Here is a 12,488-nt window from a genome sequence, read left to right as displayed (position 1 = left end):
GTGTATTCGGTACGATAACATCATTAGGTACCTGGGTCCACCAACAAATCGATCTAGGACACCTGTAACGATTGCAGGAACCTTAAGGCAGTCTCACCGAAATTATCGTCCTGCGAAATTAGACTCTCCAGGATGAAGATATCAGCGATAGGTGGTAGGACCTTGGTCGTCGTCGCGAGTCACATGGCGGAGTTTTTCATGGCCGGGGGGTCCGAGCCGCTTTGGCACTCAAGTATATCACAGTCCCTATGGTATTCATGGCTCTAGGTGCTATGACAAGGCAGGGCGTGCCATGACATCCTTGGCGTCCCAATCCACTACCATGTGCATAGGCAGCAATAGTCCAGTCCCTGCCAAGCTCACTGCCCCCGCCTAACACCTGGCACAGTGATTCATAACTTTTAGTAGATAGGCATATAAATAAATGGAAGCATACGACCCCTCCGTCCACCTGAGTTCTTTCACACCTTCAATATTCGAGTGAGTCTCGATAGTCAACATGCCTAACACGGATCCATTCGCATATCTGAATTTCGACTGCACGAGTCGCATCCTATCCTCCCTGGAAATCCAAAGCCTAGTCTCATGCGAGCGCGTTAGCAAAGGATGGCAGACTCTCGTTCGGGCGTGGATATCAGAGTGGGGTTGGCGAAGGCACTTTCCCAACGAACAAAACTATGATCTGGACCAGCGTTCAGGGGACGGTTTTCGACGCTTCAAGTATCTGGGTGAGCGCTCAAGTCGTTGCTGAAAAGTCCCATAACTTGACCCGTCCAATGCTAATAACACCCACATTCCTAGCTGGACAGGAGTACAACCTAGGACACGGCAGGGCAACAACTGTCCACATGTTCACCAAGGTATATAGTTTCCTAACCATTGCCGGCGAATATGCCGTATGGTTAAACTGGCCACAAATCCACTTCCAGCGCCTTGGCGTCAAGGAGGATGGTTCTCTTTATGAACCACAAGTACTCCCATTCACCGTTACTCGCGGCTGGATATTGGATACACTTTTGGTAAACGAAGAAGGCTACTTCATCTGCCAGAGCAAGGGGGATGACCCTGAGATCATGGAGTGGTGAGTGCACATGACATGCTTGATCCAAAGATACGCAACCTCGTCTCTTGACGGCTAAGACGAAGCAGTACTATCCATGTGTTTTCGCTCCCCGAGTCCCGGGAGTTCCTTACAATAAATCATGTGAGAAAGCAGGTACCCGGCTCAGGAGCAGGAGGGTCGCATCCCACGCGCTCAGTCGTCGCGATAGGACGACGACAAATTTATGTCATTGACAACACTGAGAATTCCAGCTGCTTGCTTCTAGCGTATGACCTCTTCTCTGGCCAGCAATGCTACGTAACGCGGATTTCGGACTATCTACCGGACCTCTTCATTGATGATTACAGTGTCTTTCGTGTCCTACGCGGAGGAGATCCGGAACTACTTGTCTGGCTCCTTTGCACGCCGCAGGGTAACGCTCTTACTGTTATTAATGGCGAAAACGGACACAGGCTCCAGACAATTACTGGTGATTTTTGGGCGCCGCCCACTCCGCCCCTTCGGGATTCGGAGGTTGAAGACTTTGAACGAGCCCCTACTATCCACGTCCACCCGCGCCGGAGGGAGTTTGCTCTCTCGTGGCCGGACTGTATCTTGCCGAGTGAGAGTCTGCCGCGGAAGTTCTGTGTTAAAACCTATATCCAGGGTTCCAATGGTATGTTCAATGGGGGGCCACCGGTGTTACTCCTGCCACGGGGCAGTTACGAGCGTGACTGCATTGATGTCGACCCTTTCAGGTCTATGGCTGCGGTCTACGTACGTGAATCTGACAGCCTTCTGGTACACACGCTCGGGGCTGCTCCGGTGGAATATTTACAGGAAGAGGATGTATTTCTGGGGCGCTGGTCAGGAGGCGATGATAATCATGAAATCACACTTCCCCCGCTCTCGCTCGGCCAGAATCGGCGTCAGTTCGAGTATCCTATCCCGGAGCCGTATGGGTGCGTCGGGAATAAGATTCGGTTTGTGGATGGGGATAGGGTCCTCTTTGAAGTTGAGAGCGAAGCTTCGAGCCATTGGCATTTGCTTGACTTTGCCCCTGGCGTTATGCAGTGGGATGGCTTGCAGGGTAGGATTGTTAGCGAGAAGGAGAAGCGACGTAGCCAGTGTCATTTTTGGAAATGATGTATGGGAGGCAGGGGGATCTTGGGGTTTCATAGTAAACCCCAGTGGCAGGGTATCTTGAAGATCATGATAGCCTGTACCTTTGGGATGCGGGGGAGATACAAGCCTAAGGGGGAAGAGCCCGTCCATTACCAGTTTTCAGCAGATGGTTGCTGGCATAACGATTGTCTGACTCGCATTGAATTCTTAAGTTCGACTAATCTGCAAGGTTAGCACTAGTTCAACGACCCGATATTGCCTTATCTGCTATCAAGCAAATGCAGCCGTTTTCCAAATCCTGATAGGTCCTGTTTTTAATTTGAGGCGCAGCCCTACACGCCCAGATGTGTGCTAAGGTAGAGTAGAAGACCAACCAGGCACAAGGCCAAGATAGTGCCAGCGCCTGTGATTCAGCAGACCCTGAGGCTGAGGGATACTTAAGTCTAGCCACTTTCTCAAGTGTCTGGGTTCTGCCCGGTGACGGAATAGGTGCGTGGTGGGAAGAAACTTGACCTAATATGCAAAAAACAGCACAAAACAGGGGCGATGATGACGGCTCTATTCATTGTTTTGCTCGGCCTGTTCCTGGCCGGAACGTTACCGATGGGTATTTTCTAAAGAAGTCTCCGTTGCGGAACAATACAGGAGGTTTGTCGCGCTAATTCCTTCAGGCACGCAAGCGCGGGAATGCGAAGCGGTCCCAGAGTACGAGGGCGCAAACAGTCTCACCATAGCCAACCCAGAACAACTGCGCGCATTCGACAACTGCACAACGATAAATGGGTCTTTCGGTATTGCTACAGTTTTCGAAGGAGAGTTTGTTCTGAACAGCGTTACGGAAATCACCGGTTATGTTCATTTGGACGATTCCTGGAGTCCACCAACCGGGGTATCGGCCGTCGAGATGCTCAATCTTCAGTCTCTTCAAAGCCTGCGTCTCTCCACGGCTAGAAGTTTAAGCCGGCTCCAGCTTCCCATGTTGGCAGAGATCAAAGAGGACATGGATGTTGCTTTTGTGCCTGAGGGGGCTTGGTTTGATCTCACGGCGTTGAACCAGGCTGGCACAATCTCTGTCAGGGGATTACAGACAAAGTATGTCTTCTGGCGATGAGCTTGTGCAGAATTTCAAAGTTTCTATCATTAATCGGAGCACAGTGCATCATTCCCTTCCTTGGAGACAGTCACCGGTATGATAACCTTGCATACGGATCCACGGTACGGCGAGAACACCAACTCGACACCATTTGACATTCATTTGCCTGTCTTGAAGGAAACGGGAAATCTTTCTGTGTATGGCCAGATCCGAAAGTGAGTAGCACCAGCAACTACTCGAATATTCTCCCCGTTTGACCTGACAACATGCCAGTCTGTCCATTCCGAGGCTTGAGGCCATCTATAGCGACGACTTTACGATCCCTAGCGGTTTAATTGTACGCGCAGACTCGACCGAGTTCGTTGGGGTATCCTTACCCTCACTGCGAGAGATTTATGGTGGCCTTGATATAAGCGGATATCTGCCACAGTATGTCTCGAAGCTTGGTTTCCTGCTCTTTATTCAGGGTAGTACTGACTCTCTCCCTCGTCCAGGGTCAACCTGCCCAACCTACGACAAACAAACGCTGATATCCGCATCAACGCCACCGCCCTAAACTACACCGGAACGTGGTTTAGTGCCGCTATTGAACAAATGGGCAATCTCTATGTGTCAGGTGACATTGAGCTGTACGTGCATCCTCCTACCTTATCCTTAGTTCCCCCTTCAATAATCCCTCTTTCACTCTCACAACGGATGAAGCTAATACGTCCGCCCATTAGCATCGATCTGCTGTACATTACCAACGCCACAAGCATCGATATCCTTTCCTATTCCAAAATTCACTGCACAAGGAATCTCATAGAGACACACAGAAAGCTCTACGGCCAATTTGAGCCATTCTTCTGCGATGAGTTAAGCATGGCCGATGCCGGTGAAAATCCCTATACATTTTACAAGCTGCCTCCATCGTTAGCTGCCTCCGCGACACCAACGCCATCACCTAGCTTCAGTCCCACCCCTACGCCAACACCAGCTTCCGGCTCAGGTGGGGGCTTGAGCTCTGGTGGTAAAACAGCAATTATAGTTGTTGCGCTAGTGGTAGGATGCTTTCTCATCGGTGGGAGTATCGTCCTGAGGTGGAAGCGAAAGCATCGAAAGTTGATGAAGAAGGTTCCAAGTACATCGCATGTGCGACTTGGGCCGATACAAACACGTGCAGGTCCTTACTCTGGTGTGGTCAGCAGCGGCAATCGCACTACAAGTGGGGATGCCGTTGCCAGTACCCCTGCAGCAGCGCCGCAGTACTCAGCTAGCGAGGCGCCGCCGCCTTACTCGAGGGAACCGCCGAGTGCAACATAATAGTCTCCGTTGTCCTTAAAGTTTTATTTGCTGGACATAGACACGCTTTGTCCAATACCTACGAGGCTATGGGAGCACAAATAAACTCGAAATGGATGATGACCCATGTAATATTAGGCCGCCAGTCACCTTTCTATGTATATCCTCACGTCGCACAACTGGCAGTGCAGGATCGCTTGAGACTGGCCTCGTGTAGACGATATGCAAGGATAATGCCAGCCTTGTATCCGCCGTATTTGCCCACCATGTCAGACCGCGTCAGCCCCCACCGCAATCTTCATATATGTTAAAACCTGCTTCCATCCCGCTTACCTATCTCGCCTAGCTATCTCCTTCATGCCTACAACCCATTATGTGGCAGTTAACTCCCGAGGAGATAGCCTACCAAGAGGCACACCCGGATGAAGACACTAGGCCAGATATTATAACCGCCTCTGCGTGCGGAGCGGTCGTTTCTGTCGTACCTGTTGTTGCTCGCGTAATCGTCCGGCGTCAGTTGGGGGTGAAATTTGGTTGGGATGATTATACTATTTTTCTAGCGCTTGTAAGTCTGGACCGTCAAGTGGGTATTTACGTGCTCTAGTCTAGATATAAGACTAATCATCTAGGCCTTCCAACTCCTCTTCTTTGGCTTCACCATCATGCAAATAGATAATGGCATCAACACACATGTTATCTATGTCAAGAGCTTGAAGGTCTTCTGGCAGGTATCTTATTCGCTGGTCGTTGCAACAAATGGCTACACCTCACTAACGAAGTCTCCTCAAGCTGCACATAGTGAACATCGCTTTCTTCTCGCTCGTGTTCACATTTACCAAATTATCGCTCCTCCTCCTCTACAACCGCGTATTCCCCATCTTCAGATGGCTGCAGATCACATCGTACATTATCGGCGCGATCGTCATAGCGTATAACGTTGCAGTCATTCTCCTCGGGTGCCTCCTCTGCATTCCGCTCTCGAGACTATGGAGTGATACGCCCGGACGATGCGCGAATCCTGCTATAGCTTTTGGTGTTCTCGCGTGGGCTTCCCTCAGCTCTCATAGCCTTTACTTAGTCAAAACCCTAACTGTTCGGATCTGAACCAGTGCCATAAACGTCTTCACGGACATCGCAATTCTAGCTCTCCCCATCAAACCCGTCTGGAGCACGCAAATGAGCAAGCAGCGCAGGGTACAGTTGCTTGTTATCTTCCTGCTTGGAGCCGTGTACTACCATTCATCTCCCCTTGTGTTTGCAATTGAAATTAACGGGACCTTAGTGTCTGCGTCTTCGGCATAATCCGAACAGTCGCGATGTTCCGCATGCGGCTGGCTGATCCATCCTGTGAGTGCCCTTGGACTTGATTATTATCCAGAGGATTATGATTTTCTCGAGTTCGTCCAGTTGTACGCTACGATAGAGCCACTAAATAACTATCTATCTAACTCTTCCACCATAAGACGACCCCCGCCGTACACGAGCCTGGTCCCACATTGAGACTTCCGTCGGTATAGCCGCTGCATGCCTCCCAACATTAGCAAAAATATTCAAATGCGGCTCAAGAAAAAGCGGCACTATTGACAACGATGATTCCCAACGCAGCAGGCTCTACGCTTCTCCTCACGCCAAGAAGTCGTCGTCGAATATACCACTAACACCCTATGATCAGGTCCCGTCTCCTCCATCGTCAGAGATGGGCTCAGACTCGGCGACTGGGAATATGAGGCCGCCGAAACAGTGGGTAAGATCTCATACTCATACGCAAATCACGTCAAGTTCTACAAAGACGGAGAACAATGGTTGTCGTGAGACTTGGCAAGCAACGTTTGGAGACGCAGCAGATGATGCGTATAACGGGGGGGATGATCGACCTATTGAGGATAGTGATAGTGGTGGGCGTTACTCTTACCCGCCTTGTGCGATTCTCGTCCGGAAGGATTTGCATCAGTCTGTTAGGTGGGTTTGAGGCGTGTTTGCCTAGATTGTTTAGGCGTTGTGATTTGTATATTTGGTATATCTGCCCCATTTCCTGCAGTAGTTGCATGCCGGGCCACCAGGTGAACAAAGCAAAGTGCGCATCTGTAGCATCGTGGTGATGAGATTTCGACGCGTGCCATCTCCTTATCGCTGATTTGCTTACGGTAGCACAGCCAAGCTTCAGCGTCTGACTTGATGATTACGCTGCCTTCGGTGTCACGACCCGGGGTCGGGGCTAGGAATTGTAGCATTCAGGCAACCTCGATCGCCACTGCAATATTCCTGAAGACCGATTGTACATGGTGAGTAGATGCAGGAGGGCTGCGTTGGGAATCTTATTTTCTATCTTGAAGTCGAAGACTGAGTATTCAATCATTTTTAAGGAGCATTTTATCCTATAGGGCTCAACAGACGCACAACGTCCTGATGTCCAGCCGTCTTCGCCTCCTCTAACGCACCAGTAGCATCCGCCCCCCTATCAATCAGTAGTTTCACAAGCTCCATATGCCCAATCCCAGCAGCGAGCAAAATCGGTGTGCCCAATAGACCCTCAGCTTCAATATCAGCTCCATTATCCAAAAGCAGCCGGGCAGTCTCAAGATGTCCCGACAAGCATGCGGCCGCAAGCGCGGTCCCAACCTGTCCATTGCTGTTGATATCAGGTGTAGGAGTGAGGTCCAGTAGCTGCCGCGCAATATTAATGAGCCCAAAGGAAGAAGCGTAGTAGAGGGGGTGCGGTGCGCGATTGAAGGCGTCGTTGTCATTGTCGCCGGGATATCTGTTGAAGGGGGTATATCCGTCGAGAAATGCCGACCAGTTGAGGTAGGCAATGTCGGAAGTGAATAGCTCCATCACTATGGAGCACAATTTCTCCTCGGCATCAGGATTAATATTGGCTAGTGCTAACCGTGCGTGCAGTGACCAGTAGTTAGCCGCGTATCGGAGAAGCGGAGATGCCTGTATAACGTCTGCCATTGCGGGATACGGCTGATTAAACTGAAGCAGATACGCAATACAGACTTGCGCAATGCATGCGTGAGCTTTGGCCTCCGTGACTGCGTACTGGCTTGCTGGTCCTGATTGAATCCCGGCGGAGGTCAGATACTGCTTGACGGAGAAATGAGCGAGGCGGACTTGTTGGTTCCCGGTATTTTCCTTGTCTCTCAGTGTCGTAAGATCTAGTTTCAAATATGTCGTTGACACAAAAATGCTGGGAAGTAAGTCCAGGATGTCTCTTGGATCGAGCAGTCGTCTATCGGGATCAAATGTAGTTTGAGATAAGAGGTCCACCGTCGCTATCTCGGCTAGTTCTTCGACAGCCAGTGGTCGAGTGGAATATGTAAGCCATTTCAGAGCCATTGAGACAAGCTCTGAGTGTTCGTTCTGGATGCCGCAAAGCGCTTTGGTGTACATGTCATCCAAGGATTTCGGGAGGTTGAGGAGTGCCTGGCGCAGCATGGACGCGTTGAGACACCTTTCAAGTGCATCAAGCTGACATGCGACCCATCGAAACCTGGAGAGCTTGAGCTCAGTTTTGACATACCGTGTTAATAGAAGAAAGTAAACTTACATTCCCTGCGCATTAGTCATCATGGCCTCTTTGATATCATCCACAAGATCAGGTCGTCGCTGCCATCGTCTCAACTTGGGATCCGAACGGAGTCTTTCCTGCACGTACGAACGGATATCGTTATCGACATTAGTACCGTGGAGGATGATCTTTGTCCCCAATTTTAGACGATTGAATCCCATCTCTGCCTCGTCATTTGATCGAGATGTAATTAAGAGATGCAACCGTCCATTGTTCGCGTTGATCCTCTGTAGGGCTTTCCACAAGCGATCCTTGTTCTCGCATTCGTCCAGTGCGTCAAGTACGAGGAACACGTCGTCGAAGGCGCTGACAAGTTGTTGGAGCAGCTGTACTAATTCGTCAAAGGTAGCCAGCTGTCCACTTTTGGAAGCGAATAAAGCATCCACAAAGGCGCTGATCTCGTTTGTTTGAGACACGAACTGGGAAATAATCCCTCTCATCATATCATCGGCCGACTGTCTCTTTGCATCGTTGAAGTCGAAGTAAAAGTAGGTTAGCGCTTTACGCGAATTGCCGTCAATGTAGCATCTCTCCTGTAGATGATCAATGATCGTTGAGCTGAGAGTCGTCTTGCCACATCCAGGGATACCGCAGATCCAAAGACCCAACGAAAAATCATCTTTCCATGCCTGGAACTCCTTGCTTGAGAGAAGCCACTCTCCAGTCCCTGCATATTTCTTGCTGCGAGCAATTGCGTGGCTTGTGGATGAGTCTGGTGCCGCAAGCCATGATTGGAAAATTTGACGTCGATAATCTTTATCAGGCTCTCATTAGCCGATATCTTCCTTTTTATGCGGATTAAAACTGAATCTTACCGTTTCTCGTAGCAAAGGATGCTCGTTGCAAGTTCTCCAAGCTCTCCTGTGTACCCACCAGCAAGTCGTGATTTTGGGTGGCTAGGTCCTGCATAGCGAGTAGTAACCCCCTGAATAGCCGAAACAACGAAGCGCGTCAGCATCAAGGATTGTAACACCAAGCATAGGAGATGACTCACGTTTGATCCGTTTCCATTGCCAAACTCAACGTACTCCTCAGCACCGCAATCTCCTCAATAAGCTTCTGACTTTCGGCCTCTTTAAGCGGCCAACTCAAGGCCTGCCAAAGCTTGTGTCGTCTTGAAAAAGGTCGAGCGCCGTCAACGTTTTGATGGTAGTTCGACGGTGTCAGGCGCCGCTCTAGTGTTTCCAGCTTTTCAAGCCCAGTCGCTAGCGGACCGGAAGGCTGACAGAGGATTCTAAGGGTAGGGAGACGATCGGTAACTTTCCCCTTGTTCTCGTCTGAAACAAGACGCACTACTGACTCCAGGACGTCCCGAAGACTGCGAACCTCGATGATAAGTGTTGAAAGGCCCGATGATGAGCCACCGGAAAAGGACTGGTAATTGTAGCAAACGGCGAGCACAGCGTTCGCTGCTTGGAAGAGCGTAATTATACTAGCTGTCACGCTAATCGGGTCCATTGCGAGTACGGGCCTGGGTTTTAGAAGTTGGATAAACTGGCATATCTCGCAGTTGAATAATGTGGCCTGGAGGCTGTGTAGTGCGGGGCTTCAGTGAGCCTCGTCAGGCTGAGACTCTCCACCGTGGAGACCAAGGGGATATACCTCTCGCTGATCCCTCAGCCTCGCATCGCTTGACAAGTTGGCATCGCCTACCTTGTAGGCCGAGCCTCCAAATAACATTGGGTGCGCGCCAGGGATGTAGTCCTAGCTCCAGCTGCAGCCTCCTGTAGGCAGGTGGCCGGTCGCTCCTTCCTTTCCGTCCTGCATCGATCGTTCCTTGCTTCTTTCGCGGACCACAATTGAAGAAAAAAGGGGCGACCGTGGCTATCACCTTCCCAACTTGGCGTCTATCCTGTACTACCGATGGAGGGCACCACCGTCGCGATATCTGGTTGTATACGGAAGGTGCGGCTCCGCGGGCGGGCGGGAGGCGGCGAGCGTCATGGTACGGCGGCAAACGGACGGGAATCTCACTTGGCTGCTTTATGCGCACTGCTTTCTCTGACGTTCATGAACGTTAACAAGACTAGACTCAGCTGACTTTAACGCTTGTACTCTCTTTTACTACTACTTGAGACAGAAAAGTCATTCAGAGAAAACACCAGTAAATTAATACCCATAACAAACAAATCTTCTATCACATAAATCCATGTACCATAGCAGATGCAAAATCAAACCCATATTCCAGTCAGTAAATACATATCAAACAAAATCACAAATTCCAGAGATTGTATCCAGGCCACACCAGGCCAAACCAGGTCCCTTTAAAGTTCAAACAAGTCACAGATCACACCACTCTAGTAAGTGAAGGTAACAGTGGGGTAAGCCCACTCAGTAGAAGTAGACCAGCCAGTCTCGACAGAGGGCATGGACCAGCTAGTGGAGGTCGAGAAAGCAGTCGAGAAAGTGGTAGGGGTACCGGTCCATTGGAAGCCGCAGTGTCCCTCGCCGATCTGACCAGAGCCGGAGCCAGAGCCAGAAGCGCCAGCGCCAGCGGAACCGCCGACAGAGCCAGAGCCACCAATGCTGCCCTCGCCAGATCCAGAGCCTTCTCCAGAGGCGCCAGCGGAGCCACCAATGCTGCCCTCGCCAGAGCCAGAGCCTTCTCCAGAGGCGCCAGCAGAGCCACCGATGCTGCCCTCGCCAGATCCAGATCCTTCTCCAGAGGCGCCAGCGGAGCCGCCAATGCTACCCTCGCCAGATCCAGAGCCTTCTCCAGAGGCGCCAGCGGAACCACCGACGCTGCCCTCGCCAGATCCAGAGCCCTCGCCAGAGGCACCCGCACCGGCACCGGGAGTCTCAGTGGGAGAAGTGGGAGAGACATCGGTAGGGGTAGGGGCAGGAGTAGGAGCGGGGGTAGGGCCACCGATAGGAGCAGGGGTAGCGATAGGGGTAGGGGTGACACCTGCGCCAGCACCAATGCCAGCGGAGCCAGAGGCACCTGCACCACCGCCAATCGAGCCAGAGCCAGAGCCACCAGCGCCAGCGGAGCCGCCAATGCCTGCACCGCCGCCGATGGAACCAGAGCCAGAACCCCCAATACCGGCAGAGCCACCAGCAGAGCCAGAGCCGCCGATACCAGCACCACCGCCGACAGATCCTGAGCCAGCGGCGCCAGCGGAGCCTCCGACAGAGCCTGATCCAGAGCCTTCAGCACCGGCCGAACCTCCAACGGATCCAGAGCCGCCAATGCCAGCCTCACCACCGGCGGAGCCAGAGCCACCGATACCGGCAGAACCGCCAGCAGAGCCTGATCCGCCAATACCAGCGGAGCCACCAGCGGAGCCCCCAATGCCAGCAGAGCCGCCAGCACCGGCACCGGCACCGACACCGGGGGTCTCAGAAGGAGAAGTAGGGGAGACACCAGAAGGAGTAGGGGTGGCACCAGCGCCAACACCAGCGGAACCAGAGGCACCAGCGCCAGCGGAGCCACCAAGGCCAGCACCTCCACCGACAGATCCTGAGCCACCAATACCGGCAGAGCCACCAGCAGAGCCCGATCCTCCAATACCGGCAGAACCGCCAACGCCAGCGGAACCACCAGCTTCACCTGAACCGCCAACGCCAGCACCACCGCCGACGGAGCCAGAACCGCCAATGCCAGCGCTGCCTCCAGCGGACCCAGATCCTCCAATACCGGCGGAACCTCCAGCGGAACCACCAAGACCAGCAGAGCCGCCAGTCTCGCCAGATCCGCCGACTTCGCCTGAGCCGCCAGCGCCAGCGCCAGCCTCAGGAGTCTCAGTAGGGGAGGTAGGAGAGACACCAGAGGGGGTAGGGGTAGCGCCAGCACCGGCTCCAGCAGATCCACCAACTTCACCAGAGCCCTCGCCGGAGCCCTCAGCGCTGCCACCAACACCAGCAGAGCCACCGGCGCTACCGGAGCCTCCAATACCAGCACCAGCAGATCCAGATCCTCCAATGCCGGCGGAACCACCAGCAGATCCAGAGCCACCGACGCCAGCGGAACCTCCAGCGGAACCGCCGATACCAGCAGAGCCACCGGCCGATCCTCCAACACCAGCACTGCCTCCAGCAGAGCCGCCAATACCACCTCCAATACCGGCCGATCCGCCGAGACCAGCATGGCCTCCAAGACCAGCGGAACCACCGGCGGAACCAGATCCTCCAACGCCAGCGGATCCTCCAAGGCCGGCGGAACCACCAAGACCAGCGTGGCCACCGAGGCCAGCGGATCCGCCTACACCAGCACCAGCGCCGGCGCTACCAGATCCTCCAAGACCGGCCGAGCCGCCGAGGCCGGCGTGACCACCAACTCCAAGACCGGCGTGGCCGCCGAGACCAGCGGAACCGCTACCGGATGCACCGACGCCAACAGAGCCAGAGCCAGAGCCAGAAGCACCAGCCGAACCACC

At 52.9% G+C, this 12,488-nt stretch overlaps 5 protein-coding genes across 5 annotated transcripts; 3 read left to right on the top strand and 2 right to left on the bottom strand.

The window, feature by feature from the left end:
- Positions 1–2,647: 2,647 nt before the first annotated feature.
- On the top strand, positions 2,648–4,637 carry BDV14DRAFT_180134 (uncharacterized protein). The gene is made up of 6 exons (XM_073769864.1): positions 2,648–2,774; positions 2,839–3,259; positions 3,323–3,475; positions 3,534–3,689; positions 3,755–3,889; positions 3,983–4,637. The coding sequence occupies exons 1-6, from the start codon at positions 2,714–2,716 to the stop codon at positions 4,560–4,562; spliced, it is 1,506 nt and encodes a 501-aa protein (XP_073624541.1). The 5' UTR covers positions 2,648–2,713; the 3' UTR covers positions 4,563–4,637.
- A 170-nt stretch (positions 4,638–4,807) lies between these two features.
- BDV14DRAFT_203610 (uncharacterized protein) lies at positions 4,808–6,510 on the top strand (the record flags this gene model as incomplete). The annotated part of the gene is made up of 7 exons (XM_073774320.1): positions 4,808–4,819; positions 4,888–5,106; positions 5,171–5,269; positions 5,331–5,584; positions 5,651–5,770; positions 5,824–5,888; positions 6,005–6,510. The coding sequence occupies 7 exons, from the start codon at positions 4,808–4,810 to the stop codon at positions 6,508–6,510; spliced, it is 1,275 nt and encodes a 424-aa protein (XP_073624540.1).
- A 401-nt stretch (positions 6,511–6,911) lies between these two features.
- On the bottom strand, positions 6,912–9,570 carry BDV14DRAFT_203609 (uncharacterized protein; the record flags this gene model as incomplete). The annotated part of the gene is made up of 4 exons (XM_073774319.1): positions 6,912–8,034; positions 8,092–8,866; positions 8,928–9,037; positions 9,107–9,570. The coding sequence occupies 4 exons, from the start codon at positions 9,568–9,570 to the stop codon at positions 6,912–6,914; spliced, it is 2,472 nt and encodes an 823-aa protein (XP_073624539.1).
- Positions 9,571–10,211: 641 nt separating this feature from the next.
- Positions 10,212–11,603, bottom strand: BDV14DRAFT_180128 (uncharacterized protein). Its single transcript, XM_073769863.1, has 2 exons — positions 10,709–11,603; positions 10,212–10,654 (listed from the first exon to the last, which is right to left on the bottom strand). The coding sequence occupies exons 1-2, from the start codon at positions 10,934–10,936 to the stop codon at positions 10,400–10,402; spliced, it is 483 nt and encodes a 160-aa protein (XP_073624538.1). The 5' UTR covers positions 10,937–11,603; the 3' UTR covers positions 10,212–10,399.
- BDV14DRAFT_180127 (uncharacterized protein) lies at positions 11,549–12,426 on the top strand. Its single transcript, XM_073769862.1, has one exon. The coding sequence runs from the start codon at positions 11,710–11,712 to the stop codon at positions 12,379–12,381; it is 672 nt and encodes a 223-aa protein (XP_073624537.1). The 5' UTR covers positions 11,549–11,709; the 3' UTR covers positions 12,382–12,426.
- Positions 12,427–12,488: the final 62 nt, after the last annotated feature.

Source organism: Aspergillus stella-maris (assembly GCF_047715825.1).
Source record: "Aspergillus stella-maris strain CBS 113639 unplaced genomic scaffold BDV14scaffold_62, whole genome shotgun sequence".
Lineage (NCBI taxonomy): Eukaryota > Fungi > Ascomycota > Eurotiomycetes > Eurotiales > Aspergillaceae > Aspergillus > Aspergillus stella-maris.
Note: the sequence above shows the minus strand (reverse complement) of the source record. Positions and strands in the feature narration are given on the sequence as shown.